General features: G+C 40.8%; 1 protein-coding gene across 2 annotated transcripts in view; it reads left to right on the forward strand.

Moving 5' to 3' along the window:
- Positions 1-22,384, forward strand: part of USP24 (ubiquitin specific peptidase 24) — a 119,951-nt gene extending 97,567 nt beyond the window's left edge. Inside the window, exons 55-67 of one of the 2 annotated variants that reach the window (XM_034779687.1) lie at positions 1,127-1,223; positions 3,958-4,074; positions 4,631-4,723; positions 5,064-5,166; positions 6,165-6,286; positions 6,682-6,795; positions 7,043-7,108; positions 10,677-10,743; positions 14,882-14,960; positions 15,745-15,820; positions 17,553-17,639; positions 17,966-18,076; positions 18,309-22,384. In XM_034779687.1, coding sequence (XP_034635578.1) covers positions 1,127-1,223; positions 3,958-4,074; positions 4,631-4,723; positions 5,064-5,166; positions 6,165-6,286; positions 6,682-6,795; positions 7,043-7,108; positions 10,677-10,743; positions 14,882-14,960; positions 15,745-15,820; positions 17,553-17,639; positions 17,966-18,076; positions 18,309-18,371 — 1,195 coding nt within the window. In that variant the 3' untranslated portion in view covers positions 18,372-22,384. Of the gene's footprint in view, positions 1-1,126; positions 1,224-3,957; positions 4,075-4,630; positions 4,724-5,063; positions 5,167-6,164; positions 6,287-6,681; positions 6,796-7,042; positions 7,109-10,676; positions 10,744-11,177; positions 11,208-14,881; positions 14,961-15,744; positions 15,821-17,552; positions 17,640-17,965; positions 18,077-18,308 lie in introns of those variants that run through there. The other variant, XR_004646883.1, reaches the window with a different exon arrangement.
- The last annotated feature ends 588 nt before the right edge of the window (positions 22,385-22,972 follow it).

Raw genomic sequence — 22,972 nt, forward strand, 5'->3', positions numbered from 1 at the left:
TTGCACTATTCCAAAGTTTCAGCAACTCTTTTGAGCATAATAAATCCAGGCCATTGCTGGTAGCTATTAACGTTTAAATGAGTGGAGAGCTCACAACTTAATACTGGCTTGTTTTGGGATTACAAGAAAATTTTGTTCTGCATCCAAGGCTCTTTTAACTTTTTAGCACATATTGCAATGTATTAGAAAGCTTCATGATCTAAGTTTAAGCATTTTCTTAATTGTATTAAATATTTAGACGATGAATCATAATTACTTTGAGGAAATAGCTCTTCAGCTATCCTACTGTATTCCCATGAATCACCTGATCGTTGTAGTATATTTCTAGCTAACTAGCAATAATAATCATCACTAAATGAGGCAAGGAAATTCAAGGTTGACGTTCCTTCCGTAAGTTTAGTTGAGAGAACCCCTAACTTTTTGAATGGCTTTTTGTTTTTCTGCATCAAACTCACTAGTGTTTAAACAGAGTTCTCTCTGAATTACCTATATGCTCGGGGGTATTTTGGATTTCATATCAGGAAGTAAGTTTGCTGGTTCTTGATCAGAAAAGGAAATATCTAGTGTTTAGGCATTTCCAAGGCACCTATTGTGTAATCAAAGATGGAAAATGTTGGAGAGGAGGTGATGGTGGTAGTTATGCTGTTATGAAATTGCTGCTTGGATTTTTTTATTGCTAGAGAACATTGCATGGTAATCATGCCGTGTATAAGATCATCCATTGGTGAAGACCACTGGGTGAGGAAAGTGTGCCAGCTCTCAGAAGTTGAGGAAAGATCCCATTTAATCACTTCTGAGTGGCCTGGAACATATGCTAGGAATCTGCTATGCAACCATACTGTATGCTATGTATAGAAGCGCTGATTGAAGAATGTTGATGCTATATGTATAGTTGTCTCTTATGAATTGTACGATAACTTCAGTTAGGTCTTTTAAAGTGATCAAATGCAGGTTCACTGCTCTAAAAAACTAAAACATTGGAAATTGCAATAGGAGCAAGCATGAACGCAAGCCTCAGCTTTTGTCCTTTTACGTGCCAAATGCCAAACTTCAGCATGAAGTAGTAGCATAGACAAACCAAAGGTTTGATCCCAAGCTCCCTTCAGCTGCATTGTGTATTTTCCAGGACTTTCCTGCTGGAGTGCAGTGTAAGAGAGGTGCGAATCGCTGTTGCCACCATTCTTGAAAAAACTCTAGACGGTGCCTTGCTTTATCAGGATAAGGTCAGTGATATTTAATTTTGAATTAGTGTATTGATTTTTGTAATGCTATAGCTGGCACAGTATTGCCAGAAAATACCATGCACCTCTATTAATGACCAAAGTAGAAGGCTTTAATAACCTCATTCTCCATCGTTCTTCAGTTCTTGAATCCCTTCATGCGCCTTTCCTCTAGCCATGATAATGCAGTGTACCCCAGTCTTGGAGTCCCAAGTTGCATATTTTGAATGTCTGGTACACATCATGGGATCTCAGCCCTCTATCTGTACGTAAATAGAAGTTAAGTTTGCTGGGGAGTGACATGCACCTTAATTTTAAGGTAACAGAGGATGGAAAAGTCTCGGGAGCAAAATCAGGACCTGTATATGGCTTTCATCAATTTGAGAAAGGTCTTTGACTCTGTCAGTCGTGAAGTCCTGTGGAAGGTGCTGGCCAAATTTGGCTGCCCTCCAAAATGTATTAAGTTTCTAAGGCTTCTCCATGATCAGACGACTGCCACAGTTCTCTGTAATAGCCTTGAGATGGAACCTTTTGTCATAAGAACTGGGGTTAAGCAAGGATGCGTTATTGCCCCAACCCTGTTTTCCATCTATTTAGCAGTCATTTTGGTCCTCGTTAAAGATCACCTCCCCAATGGAGTTGACATTCAATACAGAATGGATGGGTGGCTCTTTAATCTTCAGCGTCTCCACTCAGTCTAAAGTCTTCAAGGTGTCCATTACTGATCTTCAGTATGCTGATGATTGTGTCATTTTCGCAGACACTGAGAATGACCTTTAGTCCATCCTGGATTTTCTTGCACAAGCTTACCGAAGCCTAGACTCTCACTGAATATTGAGAAGACTAAAGTGCTCGATCAATCTGCTTGAGGCCTTGCACAAGACCCACCACAAATCACCATCGAGGGTCAGACTTTGGAGACAGTTGAGCACTTTTGCTATAGTGATAGCCAACTTTCTCAAAATGCAAAAATCGAGAGTGAGATCCACCACAGGATCCAGCGGGGAAATTGCTCCGAAGCGTTTTCACGGACCGTGATCTACAGCAGGTCACCAAGATCCTGGTCTATAAGACCATTATTGTTCCTACACTCCTCTATGGATGCGAAACCTGAGTGACCAATAGACAGTACTTCAAGAGTTTGGAGGGATACCACCAACGATGCTGCCAGAAGATCCTTCACATCAAGTGGCAAGATCGCTGCACTAACGCCAGCATCCTCGCTGAAGCCAATGTCACTAGCATGGAAGCAATGATCCTCATGCCCCAGCTTCGCAGGGCTGGACCTTGTGTGTGGATGCCAGACTCTCATCTCCCAAAACAAGTCCTCTACTCTCAGCTCACCATGGTCAAAGATCCCATGGTGTCAGAGGAAATGCTACAAGGACACACTGAAAGCGTAGCTTAAGAAAACTGATGTGGACATCACAAGCTGGGAAGAGCAAGCTACCAACCAACCCCAATGGCGCCATATCCTCCATCAGACAGTGGCCTGCTTCGAGGAGAAGTGCCTTGCCCTCAAAGCTGAAAAGAGAGAGGAGGAAGGAAAAAGAAATAACTTGCTCCCAGCAGGCCTCTGACCTGCCACAAAATGTGTACCTACTGCAGGCAGATTTGACGTTCCGGGATCAGACTCCTGAGTCATCTCAGGACCCATATGTAAATCCGTGGTAGAGCTGGAGATCATCCTCGAAATTGAAGGATCGCCAATCAATCATCAATTTTAAGGGCTCAAGTTTAGTTAAAACACAGTATTACCTGTAAAAATATATAAATAACATTCAGGTTTGTTGTCTCAGAGGCTCTGACCCCACAAAATTTTTTTGAAAAACATTGTTTGGCAATCATTCTTAGTTATATTTTGGTTTATTCTCTTTTGATATTACCAAGACTGGTACACACACATTCAGAATCTAAGAGTTACCTGCAACTGCTTCCCCTTCCTTATCTGATGTCAGAAGTCTCTGACATCAGCTTAGTATAGTACCCTGGAGTGAATATAAATGCAATTAACTTTGGGTGAGAGCACCTCATTAGGTGAGCTTTTTCACAATGTTCCTGCTTACATGCAACTGTCCCTAGTAATACCACAAGGGAGAAACCACAAGAAAATATGAAACAAAGTAGTTTCTAAAGTGTTTTTTTCTGGATGGGAAAGATTAATTTAGACCTACTCTCATGCAATTGTCCTTGAGATGTAAGAGAAATTGAGAAAATATGATCACCCTTCTGTGCTCATAGCATATTTCCATGCGTTGCCAATGGGCTTTTAAGTTAGTCTTAATTGCCAGACTACGGTTCACAGCGGAAATTAATTTCCTAACTTTGTATATTGACTTTTTCAGTGAATGCTTCTGTGTGATGGATTAAGATAACTCTCTCCTGGGGAGGCGGATGTTCCTCCCCTTTGCGCCACCGTTTAGGAAGTTGTCTAATTAAGCCTATGAGGAAAGTCTGCTCAATGGCCCCCTGAGACAAAGCTGGCCAAATTGCATTTCTCTGAGCAAGTTCTGCTGAAAGTTGATACTTTCATTTTCAGAATGTACATAATATTACCGTCTGAAAGGGGAAAGCAGGTTTTGACTGTGTCCTCCTGGTTCGATTGTTCTCATCACAATAAGTACATCTGAATATAAACACAGTGATGTTAACTAGCCCTCAACCTTAATAGGGGGTGTTTTAAATGATTTATACAGTAGTCAATTGCCACTTTAATTTAAATATTACTTTTTGACAGTTAAAAAGTCTACATCAGTTAATGGAGGTGCTACTTGCTCTGTTGGATAAAGATGTTCCCGAGAACTGTAAAAACTGTGCACAGTACTTTTTCCTGTTCAACAACTTTGTACACAAGGTAACTAAATGAACTAATAGCTTTTCAAATTATTTTAATTTGAAAGGACATGAGAAAAGGAACTGGTTATGGATACTGTCTAACCTATTTAAGAAAGCAGTGGTAATGAGAACTTTCCAGAATTCGAATGAGTAAAACGCCTATCTCTGTAAAGCACATGGCTTTTGAACACTAGATTGGGACAGAAGAGTATAGAAATACAAGCAATGTATACATGTTAAACCCTGCCTGTGTTGCTTAAGTCTAAATGCAATAATTTGACAATATTTAAAGAAATAGGCTGAAAGGTTTGCGGTGGGAAGCTGAATAGCGGAGAGGATGGTGCTGTATGTCACAGCATGGTTTCTAATTGTTTTAAAGCCACACAAAGCTTACAAACCACTAAAGTGGAATTTCATAAAGCATCCTTTATTCAGTGCTCTTGCTATGTGAAGATGTAGCTTATTCGTAAGTAGGGAATTTAGAGTCTAGCCTGTACAGCAAATTACTTTTGCGCCTGCAAAATGTAATTCTGTATCTGTACAGCAATGTAACTTTGCATTCTGTCTTTTGACAGCAGGGTATAAGGGCTAGCAATCTTCTTCTCCGACATTCTGCTTTAAGGCATATGATCAACTTTCTCCTTGGCCCCAACCGGCAAAATAACCAGGTAACAGCTAAATGGCATGTATGTCGTGTGTGCTTAGGTCGACTATTCCCATATTTTTCATATACTTAAGTCAGAGGACAGACTTTTCATGAGGTTTAAAAAGGTGTATTCCTCTGATTATTTTATCGTTTTCCTTTAAATCTATGCTTAAACCCCACCTTTGTCTGAATGAATTGATGTTTCGTAGCTGTGATGGTTTGAGTGGGTTTTTATTGCATGTTGTACAGGAAGGTTTCACTGCATCCAGAGAGGAAAAAGTTATAGATGCTTGGCTTTGAATGTGTTACTACCAATGTAAGTAGGGAGTGATGTATATTTTGCTCCATGCTTTGCCAAACAGAACCGCAGGTGGAGTTCAGCACAAGCACGGGAGTTTGGATTCCTTCACAATACTGTGGCACTACTTGTTTTGCACTCTGATGTCTCCTCACAGAGGAATGTGGGTAAGAGTAACCTTTCAGTTTTTATATGGCACTTTGCTGAGATGAGCTTACATTTGTGGAGGGAACTAATTTTGTCATCATTGAGGGAAATAAAATTACCTCGAACATTGAAAATAACTGTGTGTGTGTGAGAGGTACAGCTGAGCCCATGTGTTTTTCATTTGTGTACATGTAGAGATACTTGAATACCAGGGTGAACTAAAAATATGGCTGGCACTCTAGGAATGTGTGAATATATCATTTTCATAGCACCCTGTCATCCACGTATCCAAGAGAGTTTTACCAGCATGAGTGAATTAAGCCGTGTCACTCCAGTCTGGACCATGTACCAGACACGACCAGCTTTCAACTTTGTACTTTGCTTGCATTTTCCATATCCCTTCCAAGCCTTTCAAAAGGATATTTAATTCTTAGGTAAAGTTAAATAAGCAGTTAAGTATCCAGCCATCTGCCGCTGGAAAGACACCCCTGGTAAACTAAGTGCTGTAGAAGGGATAAAAAGACAAAAGTTGGGATCCTCAGTGCTTGAAGTGGGACTTTAGACACATCCCCTCCCTCATTTGAAAGAAAACTTTCAGTACTGAACAGAATTGTTAAATTTGCCAAACTCGGCGATGGGGCTGAGGTTTTAAAGTACTAGAAAGGTGCTAAGTTCTGTTGTAACACTTGAATGTGGTGGTAGTGATTGTGTTAAAATTTGAGATACATACATTAACCTTGGATACTTTTAAGTAAACTCATTTGCTGTGGTCTTTTAGCACTTTATTAAGTTGTCACTAGGATGCTGACAACGTAATAAATAGTTCATTTTCTGTGCTCAAGTGATTGTGTGGTGATGCGTATTGTATGTGGTGCAGCACTTGAGATGAAGGTTCTTGGAAACTATTTGCTATCAACAGAGATTGCAGCAAACACAGCGTTGTCACAGAAATGATGATGGTTTTTGAAGTGCAGAACAGTGTTATATCCGTGTGTTGTGTGTTCTGTTTTTCTTTTAGCTCCTGGTGTCTTTAAACAGCGTCCACCTCTTAGTATCACTGCCTCAGGTCCACTTTTGTCCCTCCATGAAGAAGTGGAAACCTTGTTGTTCCTGTCTGAGGGGAAGCCTTACTTACTGGAGGTAGCTATTGTGCTAAATATCTCCACAACTTGTGTGTTTAAAAGCTGGTGTTATGTTGGTTCTTTGAAATACCACTACACTTGAGAAATAAAACAAACATTTTAGCCTTTGGAACACACATCAGAAAATATCAACTCAGCCTTTTTACACTGGAAAATTTCAATAACGTAGTTTATAAGTGGGCTGCAAGCCAAATTATTGTTGAAGGCAAGTTTAGCAGAGATGGAAAGCAGCAATGTTATGGAATGCTATTGGGGGTGGACTGACCTGGCCACCGTGGGGAAGGAAGCAAAATTACAGCCCTGAAGGATACTAAAAAAAAAATCCCATAACACTATAGCTTTTAAGAGTAACACTATAGCTGTGTTGAAATGATATATGTATCTCTCCACTAGGTGATGCATGCGTTACGGGAGCTAACTGGATCATTGTCAGTTCTCATCGAGATGGTGGTATACTGCTGCTTTTGTAATGAGCACTTTTCCTTCACCGTGCTACATTTCATCAAGGTACAAAGCTAATCAAAGTAGATTTTCAGCGTATGGTCTGTTCCAGGCTTTGAACTTACGGTTGTGTTCCAAGGGCTTTAAATATTTTGAAGATTTAAGGTTCAAATCAATAGTTCTAACAGTTTTTTGCAAACTACAAGCAAGGAATGTTAAATATCTGGTAAATTTTGAACTTTTACTGAATTATATCAATATTATGCTGGTGTGTATTCTACCATCCGATGAATTTTGTATTTCTAACATACAGAACCAGCTGGAAATTGCCCCCCCTCATGAACTGAAGAACATATTCCAGTTACTTCATGAGATATTGGTAAGTGAAGAGTAAAGACTTGTATATGAAGCACCGCCCAAGCAGGCTGGATTACGTTTAAATACCTAACTGAAGGAAGGCATTATTATGGTGGTCACTGTTCTGACACACACATCCTGTAATCTTTCCTCCTTTCAGCTGAGGGTTTTAGTCTATTGTATGCAGTGTTACTTACTCAGTATTGCAATAGTCAGTGAAATGCTACAAGTCTTGTTTTTTCATTTTGGACCTGAAGAGAATCGGGTTCATGATTCTAAGGAATGGTAGGAGGGAAAACAGCACAGTAAATTTAATGGCTTTCAAGAAGGCAGACTTTACCAAATTCAGGGAGTTGGTAGGTAAGATCCTATGGGAAGCAAGTCTAAGGGGAAAAACAGTTCAAGAGAGTTAACCGTTTTTCAATAAGACATTATTAAGGGCACAAGAGCAAACTAGCCCACTGCATGGGAAAGAGAGGAAGTATGGTAAGAGACCATCCTGGCTTAACCAGGAGATCTTCAACGATTTGAAAATCAGAGTCCTACAAAAAGTGGAAACTAGATCAGATTACAAACGATGAATATAAACAAATAACACAAGAATGTAGGGACAAAATTAGAAAGGCCAAGGCACCTAACAAGATTAAATTAGAGACATAAATGGTAATGAGAAAACATTCTACAAATACATTAGATACAAGAGGAAGACCAAAGATAGGATAGGCCCGTTAATCAGTGGGGGCGGGGGAAGGGGAACAACAACAAAATGTGGAAATGGCAGAAGTATTAAATGACTTTTTGTTTGTTTTTCACCAAAAAGTTTAGTAGCACTTTAACTGGCATTCATCTAAGTTAATGAATGCCAGTGAAAATGAAGTAGAATCAAAAGCTAAAATAGGGAAAGAACAAGTTAAAAAATATCTAGACAAGTTAGATGTCTTCAAGTCACCAGGGCCTGATGAAATACATTCTAGGATACTCAAAGAGCTGAGCCCTTGGCGATTATCTTTAAAAAGTCATGGAAGACAGGAGAGATTCCAGAGGACTGGAAAAGAGCAAATATAGTGCCAGCGTATAAAAAGGGGAATAAGGACGACCCAGGTAATTATAGACTAGTCATCTTAGGAAAGCACCTAGAAATATAATGGAGCAAATAATTAAGCAGTCAGTTTGCAAACACCTAGTGTGATGTTTGTGTAATGTGATAGGTAGCTGTCAGTGTGGATTTGTCAAGAACAAATCATATCAAACCAACCTGATAGTTTTCTTTGGGCTTGCCTACACCACACAGCTGTCGCTAGAAGTCAGCATGTATAAACGCTCTTTTTCGGTACTTTGTTGGCACTTTTGCTGACAAAATACTTCCAGCCCCGGGAGTGACATTAGCTTTGTCGGCAGGAGAGCGCTCCTGCCGACAAAGCCGCATTCACACTGCCACTTGCGTCGGCAAAACTTTTTTCTCTTTTGCGGGGGGAGGCTTTTTTAAGTGCCTGTGAAAGACAAAAGTTTTGTCGACAGCTTCCCAGTGTAGACAAGCCCTTTGACAGGATAACAAACCTTGTGGATGGGGGTGGAGGTATGGGAAAGCAGTAGATGTGGTATATCTTTACTTTAATAAAGCTATTGATACTGTCTTGCATGACCCTCTCATAAACAAATTAGGGAAATACAGCCTAGATGGAGCTACTATAAAGTGGGTGCATAACTGGTTGAAAACCGTTCCCAGAGAGTAGTTATCAGTGGTTCACAGTCAAGCTGGAAGGGTATAATGAGTGGGGTCCCTCAGAGATCAGATTTAGGTCCAGTTCTGTTCCGTATCTTCTTCAGTGATTTAGATAATGGCATAGAGAGTACACTTATTAAGTTTGCAGACAATAGCAAGCTAGGAGGGGTTGCAAGTGCTTTGGAGGATAGGATTAAAATTCAGAATGATCTGGAGAAATGTTCTGAGGTAAATGGGATGAAATTCAATAAGCACAAATGCAAAGTACTCAATTTAGGAAGGAACTGTCAATTGCACACATACAAAATGAGAAATGACTGCCTACGAAGGAGCACTGCGGAAAGAGATCGGGGGGGTCATAGTGGATCACAAGCTAAATTTGAATCAACAGTGTAACACTGATGCAAAAAAAAGCAAACGTCATTCTGGGATGTATTAGCAGGAGTGTTGTAAACAGGACACAAGAAGTAATTCTTCTGCTCTACTCCACATTGATTAGGCCTCAGCTGGAGTATTGTGTCCAGTTCTGTGTGCCCGCGTTTCAGGAAAGATGTGGACACATTGGAGAGAGTCCAGAGAAGAGCAACAAAAATTATTTAAATGTCTAGAAAACATGACCTGTGAGGGAAGATTGAAAAAATGGGTGTGTTTAGTCTGGAGAAGACTGCGGGGATCATGATAACATTTTTCAAGTACATAAAAGGTTGTTACAAGGAGGAGGGAGAAGAATTGTTTTTCTTAACCTCTGAGGATAGGAAAAGAAGCAATGGGCTTAAATTGCAGCAAGGGTGGTTTAGGTTGGACATTAGGAAAAACTTCTTAACTGTCAGGGTAGTTAAGCAGTGGAATAAATTGCCTAGGGAGGTTGTAGAATCTCTGTTGGAGATTTTTAAGAGCAGGTTAGACAATCACCTGTCAGGGATGGTCTAGATCAGAGGTGGGCAAACTACGCCCCATAGGCCACATCCAGCCCGGCCCCTGAGCTCCTGGCCCGGGAGGCTAATCCCAGACCCTCCCCTGCTGTTTCCCCTCCCCCGCAGCCTCTGCTTGCTCTGCCACCAGCACAATGCTCTGGGCAGCAGGGCTACGAGCTTCTGGGGCAGCACAGCTGCAGAGCCCGGCCTGGCTCCGGTGCTCTGTGCTGCGCGGTGGTGACAGCATAGCGCTGCCAGCCACTGGTGCTCCAGGCAGTGCGGTAAGGGAGCAGGGAGCGGGGAGGTCGGATAGCGGGCAGGGCAGTTCGCGGGGCTGCTCAGGGGCCACAGGTGTGGATAGGGGTTGGAGTGGTCAGAGGGCAGGGAACGGGGGGGTTGAATGGGGGTGGGGTCCTGGGGGGGGCAGTTAGGAAAGAGAGATGGGGTTGGATGGGGCGGTGGGAGGCAGTCAGGGGACAGGGAGAAGGGATGGCTGGATGGGGCAGGGGTCGGGGGGGCAGTCAGGAATGAGGGGGGGTGGATGGGCCAGCGGGAGGCAGTCAGGGAGAGGGGGGGTAGATGGGCCAGGAGTTCCGGGGGGGCCATCAGGGAACGGAGGGGGGTTGGATGAGGCAGGAGTCCCGGGGGGCAGATAGGGGGTGAGGGCCGGGACACAACCCCCTCCCCTAACCAGCCCTCCATACAATTTCCAAAACCCGATGCGGCCCTCAAGCCAAAAAATTTGCCCACCCCTCGTCTAGATAGTACTTAGTCATATCTTGAGTACAGGCAACTGGACTAGAAGACCTCCTGAGGTCCCTTCCAGTCCTACAATTCTATAATTTATAACACAAAAATCTGAAGAACCTGAGACCATGGTTATAATGGAGACCACCTTGCAAGTACCTCTCACATAACACTAAGTTCTACCAACCTTTTTTTTCTCTTCACAGGTTATTGAAGACCCTTTACAAGTAGAGAGGGTTAAATTTGCATTTGAGACTGAAAATGGACTGCTAGGCAAGTAGGCCTATTGTGTGAAATGTGGTAATGCTTTCCTTTGACAAATGTCCAGATAACCTATTGGTTTTTATATCTTGCTGAACTGAAGAACCTCTTAATGAAATTGATTTCACATATTGTCCAAAAACAGCACAAGAATATCATGGTGATAGACGGGAGGAAATGGACTCTTATTTCTCCCAAACAAAACAAATCATTAAGCTGATAGAGGGATGGAGCACATGTACATCAGGGAAGGCCATTCAGAGTTCAGATCAGTCCCAAACTATTGGGGGGGCGGGTGTACACACAAATATACAGTATTGTCATAAAGGTTCTCTCCCCAGCCCCATTCTGCAATGTAGTCCTTGCACTGGAGACCAGGAGGAAAAGCGGTTAGTATATAGGAAGCAACCTATATACTAATATTAACATTTTTGGCCTTTCCCTAGGGGGAAAAAAAGATGTGAAGAAAATGTGAAGTAAGTGGAAGAGATGGGAATTTCTCTCAGTTTGCTGGTTGTCTTTCAACCCAGTTGCAAAACAGACTCCTGGAGAGAGTCTCCTCCTTACACATCTTAGTATTTTTGCTGCCTCCTCCAGTCTTCCTCCCTTATGAATGTGGTGATTCCTGTTCTGATTCAATAATCCTACCAAGGACTGGATGCATGCATCCTGCCTTTAAAAGTGTGTAAGCCTGTATTCGGGCCTTAGGTCATCTCCAGGTGCTCTGATCCTGCTGAATCAGAGGGCTGGTATCTGAATGCAGGCTCTCCATAGCTAAGCTTTTTTTTTTTCCCCTATTCCATGAGTCAAAGTTCTTTTCCCCCAAAGCTTCTCTGACCTGCAAGGTAAAGTTTGGGGGAGGGGAGGCAGCAGCCCTAATCTCATATGGAATGATGGAACCTTCTCTTACTATATGGGTTATGATGCACACACATATAGCCCCATCCCAGGATTTGGTTCTAATGTAAGCTGCTGTCCCCTTCTAATAATGGTATCACCAAGAGCTCTCTCCAGTCAGCAAGTTGCTGAGCCCTTCCCCACCCACATGGACTACTTTGCCACAGAGCTCTTGGAAACTGTGGGAAGAAAATCTTCTACCGCCGTGGGTTTTGTAAGTAGGATTCTCCAAGAGTAGTGCAGCTTTTCTGTCTGGATGTCGAGGAAAATTTGTTCCAGGATCTTGTACCTTAACAGCTGCAGGGCTGTCCCTTCTTCTCAGGTGTGAGTTTGAACATCATTCCCCCTCATGGTGTCTTTCATGCTTCATTTGTCATGAAATCTTACTGTCTTTGGCCACATGGACAAGATCCTACTATTGGTATGAGGATAACTAAGTTAAACCTGGAATTTCTAGAAACTGTTCAGATACTTCAGACTTCATTACTGTGCTCTCTACTATTAAGACCACAAAGCCATATACAAAACAACCTTTGGGTAACAAGTCCACTTCTGGCAGATCCTGGAATCCTTTCTTGCAACCTCTGCTCAGGGTACATTTAAATCAAATTGATTTAAATCATCAGTTGGCAACCATTAAAACATGCTGATTTGCAACTAAATATAGCCTGTATACTAAATTTGGTATTTCTTTAGCTAGCCAAGGGGATATGCTATATCTATATACATATATTTAAATTTAAATTTAAGCAAGTATAGAGCTTAAATACATTTATTCAGATTCATATTTTTTACATTTATTATGTTAGAAAATGTGACTAACACATTTCTTATTTACTTGATTCTTTAATTCAGGATTTGTGTCAAACTGGATGAAAATTGGACTTTAAATGCACCAAAAAAAAAATTTAAACAGTTTTATTTAACTACTAAACAATCTTATGTGCTGATGCATAAGAAAAAAATCAAGTAACAATGTTTTGCATTTAAAACCAACTGATTTATTAAACAATATAAGTATCTGTGGTTAGCGAATGAACTGGCTGTTTCTGGTCCCCAGGTCCTTCATACTTTAGAACCTATGTTATGGCCTAACTTACAATCATCATTAAAATCCTTTACATTAAACCACTGAACTGGTGGAAGCTACTAGAACAGAGTTTGTTGAAGTGCTAAACCAGCTTTTGTCAACTATTTGTAGGTGCAGAGAGAATATTTTCTTCATTGCAGCTTTTTCAGCTAATTCAATTCAGTGATTCGTTCATTCAGAGTTAAGAAACCAGTTGGGAGTTGAAAAAGCAGGAAAGCTTGTTTTCCTCTTCCAATTTCTGAATAAAAACTAGCTGTGAGGGGATGCAGAACTACCAGTTATCATAATTTCAAATTCAATTTTAAATGGTTATTTTAAAGAAAAATGTATTTTATTTAATTCAACAATCTGATTTTTAAAAAAAAATTAACCTATTTTTATCCACCCCGACTCCATTGTAGGATGCAGAGACAAGAAACTTAATAACATAGGAAAATTACTGACTTGTAATGGCTTATTGTAGTCTTGCTCATCCTTCATTGAGGGGTTCCTTGGTGATGAATTTTGCTTTCATTTATATATTGAGGAGTTAGACATTTGCTTTAGAAAAACAACAAGGAGTCTGGTGGCACCTTAAAGACTAACATTTATTTGGGCATAAGCTTTCATGGGTAAAAAAGCTTTTGTGGGTAAAAAACTTCACGGAGCCGAAGAAGTGGGTTTTTACCCTTAAAAGCTTATGCCCAAATAAATCTGTTAGTCTTTAAGGTGCCACCAGACTCCTCGTTGTTTTTGTGGCTAGAGACTAACACAGCTACCCCTCTGATAATTGCTTTAGAAGTTTTAGCTCCAGTTGGAAGTTGGTGAGCTGGGTCCTTTATCCTGGCTTTGATTGTTAATTTGCTTCCTAGTAGATGGAACCCTGTAAAAATCTATAGTAGGATGGATAGGAGGAAGATAACAGTATTACCAGAGATTTACAGCTTGTCTGTAAACTGCCGTTAGAAATCCAGGTACAATGCATAAAATAATTGCCTGAAGTCTTCCTTTGATCTAGTTTAGACAAAAAGGAGGGTTCAGATACCCTGTAAGAGAATCTTGAGCAAAATTAGTACTGTTAGCATGAATATTTTATAAATGTCTAACATTTCTGAAAGCTCTAATAAAATTAAATGATAAAATGCCAGAATTTTTTGCTTTAGCCTGATATTTTCAATCCAATTTGTAGCTGTTTGTATCACAAAACTGTGTGTGAATTATTTTTTAAATATTTCTGTTCTTCGAGTGCTTGCTCATGTGAATTCCATTCTAGGTGGGCCTGTGCCCACGTTTGCAGTTGTTGGAAATTTTTGCCTTGGCGGTATCCATAGGACCCCCTTGAGTGCCATGCTCATGCGCCGGTATATCAGGCCCCGCCAGCCCTAGGTCCTCTGTTCCTTCTTACCACCCGTGGTGGTTAGTCGGAGCTCCTTTCCTTGCATAGCAAGGGCTAGTGATTCTGTTTCTTCTGACTTAGGGCCTTGTAAATCGTTTGTTTATAGTTGTTAGTGTTAAGTAGTTGTTAAATGTTGTTAGGAGTTAGAAGTTAGAGTCCCAGCGGGGACTTCGCTCCAGGCAGGCATGCCCCAGTCCCCCGGGTTTAAGCCCTGTGCGGACTGTAACAGGCCTATGCCTGTAAGTGACCCCCATAGCAGCTACCTCAAGTGCTTGGGGGAATCGCATGTGAAGAAGTGTCATATTTGTAAAAAGTTTCGACCCAGGACTCGGAGCAGGATATTCATTTGCGGGCTCTCCTTGTGGAGGCTGTCCTCTGTCCGGCTTCTGAGCCATCCTGCCAAGACTCGCCTAGTACCTCGGCCTCAGTGAGTAGCACACCCCCAGCACCAGGCTCCACCCAGCACTGCTCCCCATCTCCGGTGTCCAGAAAGAAAACAGAGAAGCATGGCTCCTCGGCACTGGGCTAGAAAGGCCATTGGGCAAAGGACCCAGTTCGGGCTGCCCTGCCCCTCCAGAGCCGTGTGGACGTGCCTCCCCTGATACTCATACTGATGCATGAGCGCGGCACTCAAGAGGGTGCCACAGCTGGCCCTTTGGATACAGCTGAGGCAAAAATCTCTGACCGCGCATGTGGGTGCGCACACACCTAGAATGGAATGACATGAGCAACACATCTCAAAGAACAAGAGTTACGAAAAGGTAGGTAACTTTTTTTTCTCATTCCAGCCTTGATGCACCATAGTAACCATGTGGACAGCAGTCGTTGCTATCAGTGTGTCAAGTTCCTTGTTACTCTTGCTCAGAAGTAAGTAATGGTAAAAGAAAGTGAAGAGTTCATGTTAAACTCTCCATAGTAACAACCTCACAAATTTTCAGCCTGTTGCAATCCTCCCTGTTGCTAATATGGATGTTGTTACCTACACCTTTGTCACCTGTAGGCTGGGTTACTGTAATGCAGTTGAAGTTCAAAGGCCTGCTCTTGAAGTCTACTTAGAAGTTTTCTGGATCTCTTGAAAATGAGATGCTAGGTTCCCTTGAGATGGATTGAAATTGTATGTGGGATATTTTTAAATCTACTAGTCGCTGAGTTGGATTTCTCCTGCCACAGATAATACCAACATCTAAAGCCAAAATAGGAGAGCTGCATTCTGTAGTGTTTAAGGCAGTTGTCAATTCTTGCATGTGAAATGCAGGTTTCTGGCAGATAAATATTAGGAAGGATTTCAGATCTTTCATTTCAAAATGTTTGTTTTTAAATCTAATCATGTATTCTGTTAATAATTAAAGATTTAAAATATATGCTCTTGGTTCACCTTTAACTTACTTTCGCAATGGACTATCTGATGTAAATTTCATTCAACTTTATTTGTGTATATCTAACATACATTTTTTACTATCACTAAGCCAGTTAATTTATTATAGCATTGTCTTCAAAAAAATAAAGCATGTTTGCAATAATGCCATGTAGAGAAGACAGTGACTGACTTGGTTCTTGTAATGTGTGTGAAGGAAGAGCAGACTCTGAATTTCAGATTTAACAGAGAGGATTGCCTTTATTGTGGATAATAAATATGCTCTTAATTTCCAAGGTCCCCTGCTGCTAAAGATTATTTCAAGGAGAATTCTCATCATTGGAGCTGGGCTGTACAGTGGCTACAGAAGAAGGTAATTTGGCTGGGGCAATATTATGGAGAGACTGTCTTCTCTTCCTTGTTACATTTGCAGCCAGACTTCTATTATAAGTTGATCTATGTGATTTTTTTTTTTATTTAATTTTTGTTGACCCAAAACTATTCACAAATTTCCCCTGATAGTTTAGGCTGGGGAAAGGTTTTCACAGTCAGCTTCAGAAAACGGTCTGTGTGTCTGTTCTTCCATTTATAACTGTTACTCCAGTAGTTAGGACACTTGCCTGGGATGTGGGAGACCCACGTGTGAATCCCTGATCTGGAAAGGGATTTGAACACAGATCTCCCTCCCAGGTAAGCAACCTAGCCATCTGGCTCTAGGCTACTCTGTGTAGATTGCTCTGTCTCTCCTGTTGAAGGTTTCCATTTTGTATAACTACATAAATATTCATTTGAGCAGGTGAGTGCCCTAACCAATGAGCTCTAGGCTATTCTGTTGTCAATCTCCACAGTTCCACTTTGTGTAAATCTATAAATATTCATTGGACTAAAGAGAGAGTGAGAGAGACTGTTGCCTGGTGATTGAGACACTCACGTGGTAGGTAGGTAGATGTGGATTCAGATCTTTTCTTCCTGAATCAGGAAAATCAAAACATTTTCTGAACTGACCTGGGTGTTGTCCCTGATTTTTTGGGTTTGCTGGCCAAAATGAAACATCAGTCATTCGCCCAGCTCGAATTATAAGCTCAAATCTCCCCTTGCTGTATTTTTGGAATAGGCATGAATTTCACCTTGGTTTCTGTGATCATTATTATGACAGAGTGCAAGTTTTTCCTGGAATCACAAGTAGTATTATGACATGGCTAAAATGGCTACATTTGGAAAAGTCACTTGATTTGGCTCCTTACTTTAAAATAGAAAGGTTTGTGTACACACAAATGTACACAGAGGTACCAGTAAAGACAACTCGTACATAGTTTTTATAAATCAGAATATTTTTTTTAAATCAATGATGATCCCCATGACTAATGTCCCTCCCCATGAGGAAAACCAGCTTTGGAAGCTTTCAGAGGCTGAAGTTCAACATCAAAATTCCAGTATGGAAACCTTCCCTTGCCAGGAGCCACCTTCCACCGGAGATTTCTTGCAACCCATTGCGGTTCAACACAGAAAAATGTCTGCATTAAACAGACACCACTGTCCTCTCAATTCCCACTGCCATGGGTAGGAGCTCTAGTTCCCATTTGCTCCCAGCTAATGCAGGCCTGGTAATGGCTCTCCAGTACTCAAAGACGCTTAAGTGTGAAGTTCAGTAGACACAATCCATGTTCTGCTTCCGCAGTCCAGTTTAGGCCACGGTCTCTCTGCGAGCACTTCATGGGGTATTATTGCTATTCCAGAATCCGAGACTCTCCATCTTTTTCTGTGACCACTTTTACAAGGCAGTTGTGTTGCCAGTGCAAAAACTGCACCATACTGAATATTGAAAATGAGGTAACAGGCATGAAATTAAATTTGCTATAAAAATAGAACAGTGTTATTGTACTGATATTCTACATCTTGGGTTTGGAGCCTTTTAATGAATTAAATAAGAATGTTTCAGTGATGCTGACACAGGCCCTCCTGTATGCTGCACAGGTATGCCGCAGATTTGGAGAACCTTGCCATAGACTTTTGGCCCATCCTGCTGTGGAATATACAAGCAAGGCCTTAGACATGTAATGTGTTTCTGCTGCTCAGGGTTAATTTTTACTTTGGTTTTTATTTAGATGTCCGAACACTATTGGGCTCCACAGAGTAATGTGTCCAATGAAACATCCACTGCAAAAACCTTCCAGCGCACTATTTCAGCACAGGTACGTGTCATAATCACAAGAGATGGTGTTCGTTGTTTTCATTTCCCCTTCCTACTCCTCACTGAGTGGCCATTTTCCTGGCATCTTACTATAGACAGGTGTACTTAAGTGCATTCTTCCTGTGGAGATTGGATCTTAAGTCTGTTCCTGGCTACAGTGGGCACCCTTAAGTGAATCCATGTGGTTACCTCAGTTACTTCCTGCCTAACTATGGCAGGTCCCTTAGCATGTGATAAATATTGGCAGATGTTGAGTTTTTAATTACGATCATTGAATGAATGGGGTATATGGCGCACCTAACCTCCTGAATTTCCATTCTACCGTAGGATACGCTGGCATATGCCACAGCACTGTTGAATGAGAAAGATCAATCAGGAAGCAGTAATGGATCAGAGAGTAGTCCAGCCAATGAGAATGGAGACAGGTATCTACAACAGGTAAATAAAATAATAATAATAATCCTCTCATGTTAAGAATTCATTATGAATGATTAAAGCAGTGGGCTTCATACTAAGAATTCCCTGTACTGCATACTTTACCTACTGACTGCATTTTAAAGATGTGATACAGACAAAATAACCCTGACTGCAATCAGGGTGCTAACGTTTCCCTGTATATCTTTCAAACAACAATGTGTGTACTACCATCATTATTTTTGTTTGTTGAAAGGGCTCGGAGTCTCCCATGATGATTGGTGAGCCTAAAAGTGACCTTGACGACGTCGACCCTTAGAAGATATCTACGAACTCAAGAGCAAGAGTTAAACTGAAATATTTAATGCCTGACCCCTTTTTGAAACTGGAGTCCCATCGCTTATACCTTCGGAGGAGTCTGGAGAGCGAATGCTTTATAAGAATCTGTGGCAACCCTGAAGAAGTTTTTCCTTCGGAGTTCAAAGCATTCTTCATCTGTGGAGGTTTAGGAACTTTAATGCTGCAAAGAACTCCTGCGGTAGCTAATGTGATTGTCCAGACAGGATAAAAGTTTGTCAAGAAGATTTTATCAAATACAAAAAAAGCTAGTGGTTGAAATTTTTATGATGTGAACATTAAATGAGTGAATGTAAAACTGTTGCTTTTTCTGTGATGCTGCAAAAAAAAGATTCTTTTGGGTTTTATACAGAAAAAAAATCAGTCTGCCTTTAGGTATGGAGGGCAAATTTTTAATCTTTCTGATAATATTGAATAGGAATATTCAAAATTATGTAAAGATGTGTGAGGACTTACATTTACATTGTAAAATATTAGTTTAAGAATCAGTCTACACAAGGACCTTTGTATTTAATATGTCTCCCCGCTGGTTTGTATAGCGCCTGACAGAGGGGTCACTGAGAGAGCTCTGAAAGATTGTGATTCCTTGTAGAATGACTTTGGCACAAGAACTCTGGAATTGGTGAGCTTTTTCTGATAACCTTCTGATGTCAAATTGGGAAGAGCAATAAAAAAGCTTTGTTTTCTCTAGTAACAGGTGTGTATGAAATGACATAGGTGGATTTAAAAAAAAAAGTTTGTTTAAAAAGAAAAAAAGCACTTTAAGATTGAATTGTTGCAGTTTGACTCCATTAAATCATCTCTTAAGACTTGGAGACATATTGAATAAACTGTAGTCTTAATCATGTGATCTGCAATCATTTGCTTATGCTTTGAAGTTACTGAGAAAGTTGGTATTGGTTGTATATGATGAATAATTCCTTGAGTGAGTTGGAGACATTTTTGTGTGGATTTTATAATAATTTTAATGCAGGGAAAGAATGATTTGGCTTTGTATTTTCACTTGACCAGGCAACATTTAAAATACCACAGCTAGGTTTATTAGCTCATAAATAACTGGAAACCAGTTGAACTACATGAGCCAGAGTTTTGTTTTCCATGTTGAATGCAATTCAGTCATTTCTAGTAGCTCGGGATACTAGCTTCTTTTGTGCCAATTGAGTTTTCCTATTTGTACATTTTGCATTTTCAGTTTGTCACATTGTCTGCACTGCTTTTGCCTTTATTTATGGATTCTGCCTTACTTTAAAAAAAAACAAAATGCACAGAAATGGGGGAATTCTTAAGGAGTGCCTGCGTACCTCCAAAATGGATACATTTGCCAAGTCAAAGGCACAACCAGCCAAAAAGTGCCTTTTTTCTTTTTACTTTTATGTACTGTTGTCAAAACACGAACTGGCAGATGGCTTTTCACTATTGTGCACTAATCTTGAAATTAACCAGTCATTTCATTGTTGAAGCAACCATCCAATAGGATTTCCGTTGTACAGCTCTGTAACTTATTGCAGCTTAGAGAACCCATGTCAGAAACCGCCTGTTCAAAATAAGGATGGCATTGTAGTGGATTTTTTTTTCAAAACAATGTCATCATTGAAACATGGCAGAGTGAGCAGATTTTATAAATGTTTCTGATAACATGCTGGGAAATTTTAAATGTGATGTTTTAAATTAATTTTGAATAAATAATTCATTTCTCACTGACACCTCTTTCCCCACCTTCCCTATTACTTCATAACAGGTCAAAAATCATCTCAGAAATAGTCAATATACAGTAGTGATGTGACGTCATTGTTGTTCCTTGGGGCCACCATCAATTGTCACTTCAAATCCCTATTATTTCCTATGGAAACTACGCCCTCTGTTACTGCAGGCCAAAGTAGCATCGCTTGCAAAACTGCACCAAGATGGCTCAGATCACCACTGTATGTTCCACATCAATACAAACTTTTCATGGTTCTGCTCATGCTTGTACAAAATCAGTGGCTATAATTTTCAATACTTTGGTTTCCAGCTGCTGTCATTTGAACCTGCTGAAGATGATTTTTTTTTAAAATATAGTTTGACAAAAGTAGCTTTTTTTGTGTGTGTAAATTGTGACGTGTTTCTATGTTGTAATTTTTACTGCCAATCTTTTGGATGAAAATGTTTTTATACATCTTACAATATGTTCAGTAAGCGAGCAGCCATCGCATGCCTATGTGCTCTCGGGGATAGATTTGTCCAACTAATGCATAGACATTGGCACTGGAAAAAATAATAGGCAGCCCTGATGAACAGTCTTGGGAATCCTGGTCAATGGAATAAAGTTATTCCTTTCACAGAAAACTAGTGTAGTCTTTAGATTGTTCATAAAGCTGTGCTGTCACGTTGTTGATCCTCTTACCGTGAACTCTCCCATAGCCAATCCTTCAGGTAATGAGCGATAGATTAGTATCCTGATACTTTTTCTTTTGACAGCCCCGGGACAAGATGACCTCATCTAATTTGAAAAAGGTGAATTACTTTCAACACTATTCTTTTGTACACCCTTATAGCCTGGCTGTCTGCAAGCACAAGAATAGACAGGTGTAATAGCCATCTGCACTACTCCAGCCTGCTTTCTTACAGCAGAATAAAATCACTTGATTAGACTGGCTAAGCTCTTTGAATATTTTGCTTGTCACGTAGTAGGATTAGCTGGAAGTTGCCTGAGGGTCAGACTTTGCACTGATACTGACTTCAGTTTGTGCATGATGCATAAAACAGTGAGATTCTGCGTACTCCAGTTATGCTGGTTCAAAGAAAGAACTTGTATGAAAAGCAGGAAACAAAACGATATGGTACTGGTTGTTATATGTGCCGTCTTCCTCTTTGTAGAAAGAAAAGACACAGTAGCTTCAAACAGGTATGTAAGATGCAACTCTACATTTCTTAATGAAACAAAACCCTTCCCAACAGATGCCTGCATCCTGTGGATGGGAGTTTTAATCAGCAAAGTAAAAGCAAAGCACCTCTGCACTGTTGAGAAGAAACTACTAATCTTCAAGCATAAGGCTGCCCCCTATCATGTTAATTACTTGGTAGCAGGAGTCCAAAACCTTGAGACAATACACTAGTGTGAAATACTGGTGCTTTAACCGCTGACTATCTGGATCTCCAAACAAGCTATTACGCCACACTTCTCAGGGGCTTAAGCATTGTGAGAGCTTTCTCTTATCTCACCCCTTCACGAAATGGAGCGATGCACTTCGCTCATGTATCAACCACAAAGCAGCAGACACCATATTGGAAGATGTCAGAGGGCTCTGAAGTGCCCTATCATGCCTCAGGGTAGTAGAAAATACTGATTTGCCAGGGGTCATGCTGCTGTTAGCAGTTATGCCTCTAAAGAGAGAACTGGCCCTGTTGCTACTGTTTTGTTGTTCAGGCACAGTGGCAATTCTTCACTGCTCTCCCTATTATTTAAGAAAACCAATTTTGATCTCCTGGGGTAAGCTGTGAAACCTTCCAATGAGCACAGTAAAGTGCACATAATTTTCCATACCCTTTTTTGAGCTTTTATTAAATGTTTCTGCTCTTTAAGGAGCATCCTACTGACCAGCAATGTTTTCTGCCCTCCAGCCTTCTAACTTACGTAGTTTTAAGTTGAAGTGGAAAGGTTTCCTATTTTTCCTCAGATTTAGATGTCCAGAGTTCAAAATCGAGCAGGTTGTCCTTGCTTGCTTAAAAAAAAATATTGCACACACACTTGGATCTTTGCAACGATCTGAGAGTCCTGACAGCTCTAACATAGGGTGTGCTTTTGGCCCAGGTAGGCAGGGGCTAATCTTGTATTAAAACTGATTAATATCTGTAAGGAAACTGAGTAAGTGCTGGAAACCTGTACTAAGACTAACCTGTTGCAGTGTTTTTGATTTCTTTAATGTTAATCACATGCCAATGCTCAGATGGGTTATTTGCTGTTTAGTTGAGCAAATTAAACCCCTTTATGCTGAACAATCCTTGCTTTTAATGTCTTTATGATTAAGCAATTCCCTAGGGTGGTGCTTTATGTGGATGAAATCTTCCTGTACTGTGTTCAGATGTGGCATAACCAAGGCTTGGTGTGCTCAATGACAGCTCAGGCTTTCAACACTGGTCAGTCCCATAGCTAGCCCACTTACCTGTATTAGTCAAACTAATGTGTCTTCTACAGTGGAGGAAATTGTGCCTTAACGCTAGACGGAACAAAGCACCAGGTTCAGCTTAATTCTTGTCATTTCTTGGGAGGGGAGGGATAAGTGCAAGAGATTTATTCCTTGTTTAGGGTTCAGAGGGAAAAGAACTTGAGTGCAGATGCCAGACGACTCAGTGCCAAGCTGGTGTACCTGCTACCTTCTCTCTTCCCCCTGCAGAGCACACTGCATTGCATGTGCTTCAAGTAGAAGTTTGAGATATGCTACATCATAAACGCCACCTTTACCAACCCCATTGCATCCCTACTGTTAGCCCCATGTGGCAGATAACCTGCAGCTGTCTTCTTACAACAGCGATCTGTACTACAGCCACCCTTTTAAGTGCAGCTTAAGTCCTGCTAGATGTATT

The sequence above is a fragment of the Trachemys scripta genome, chromosome 8 (assembly GCF_013100865.1).
Source record: "Trachemys scripta elegans isolate TJP31775 chromosome 8, CAS_Tse_1.0, whole genome shotgun sequence".
NCBI lineage: Eukaryota > Metazoa > Chordata > Testudines > Emydidae > Trachemys > Trachemys scripta.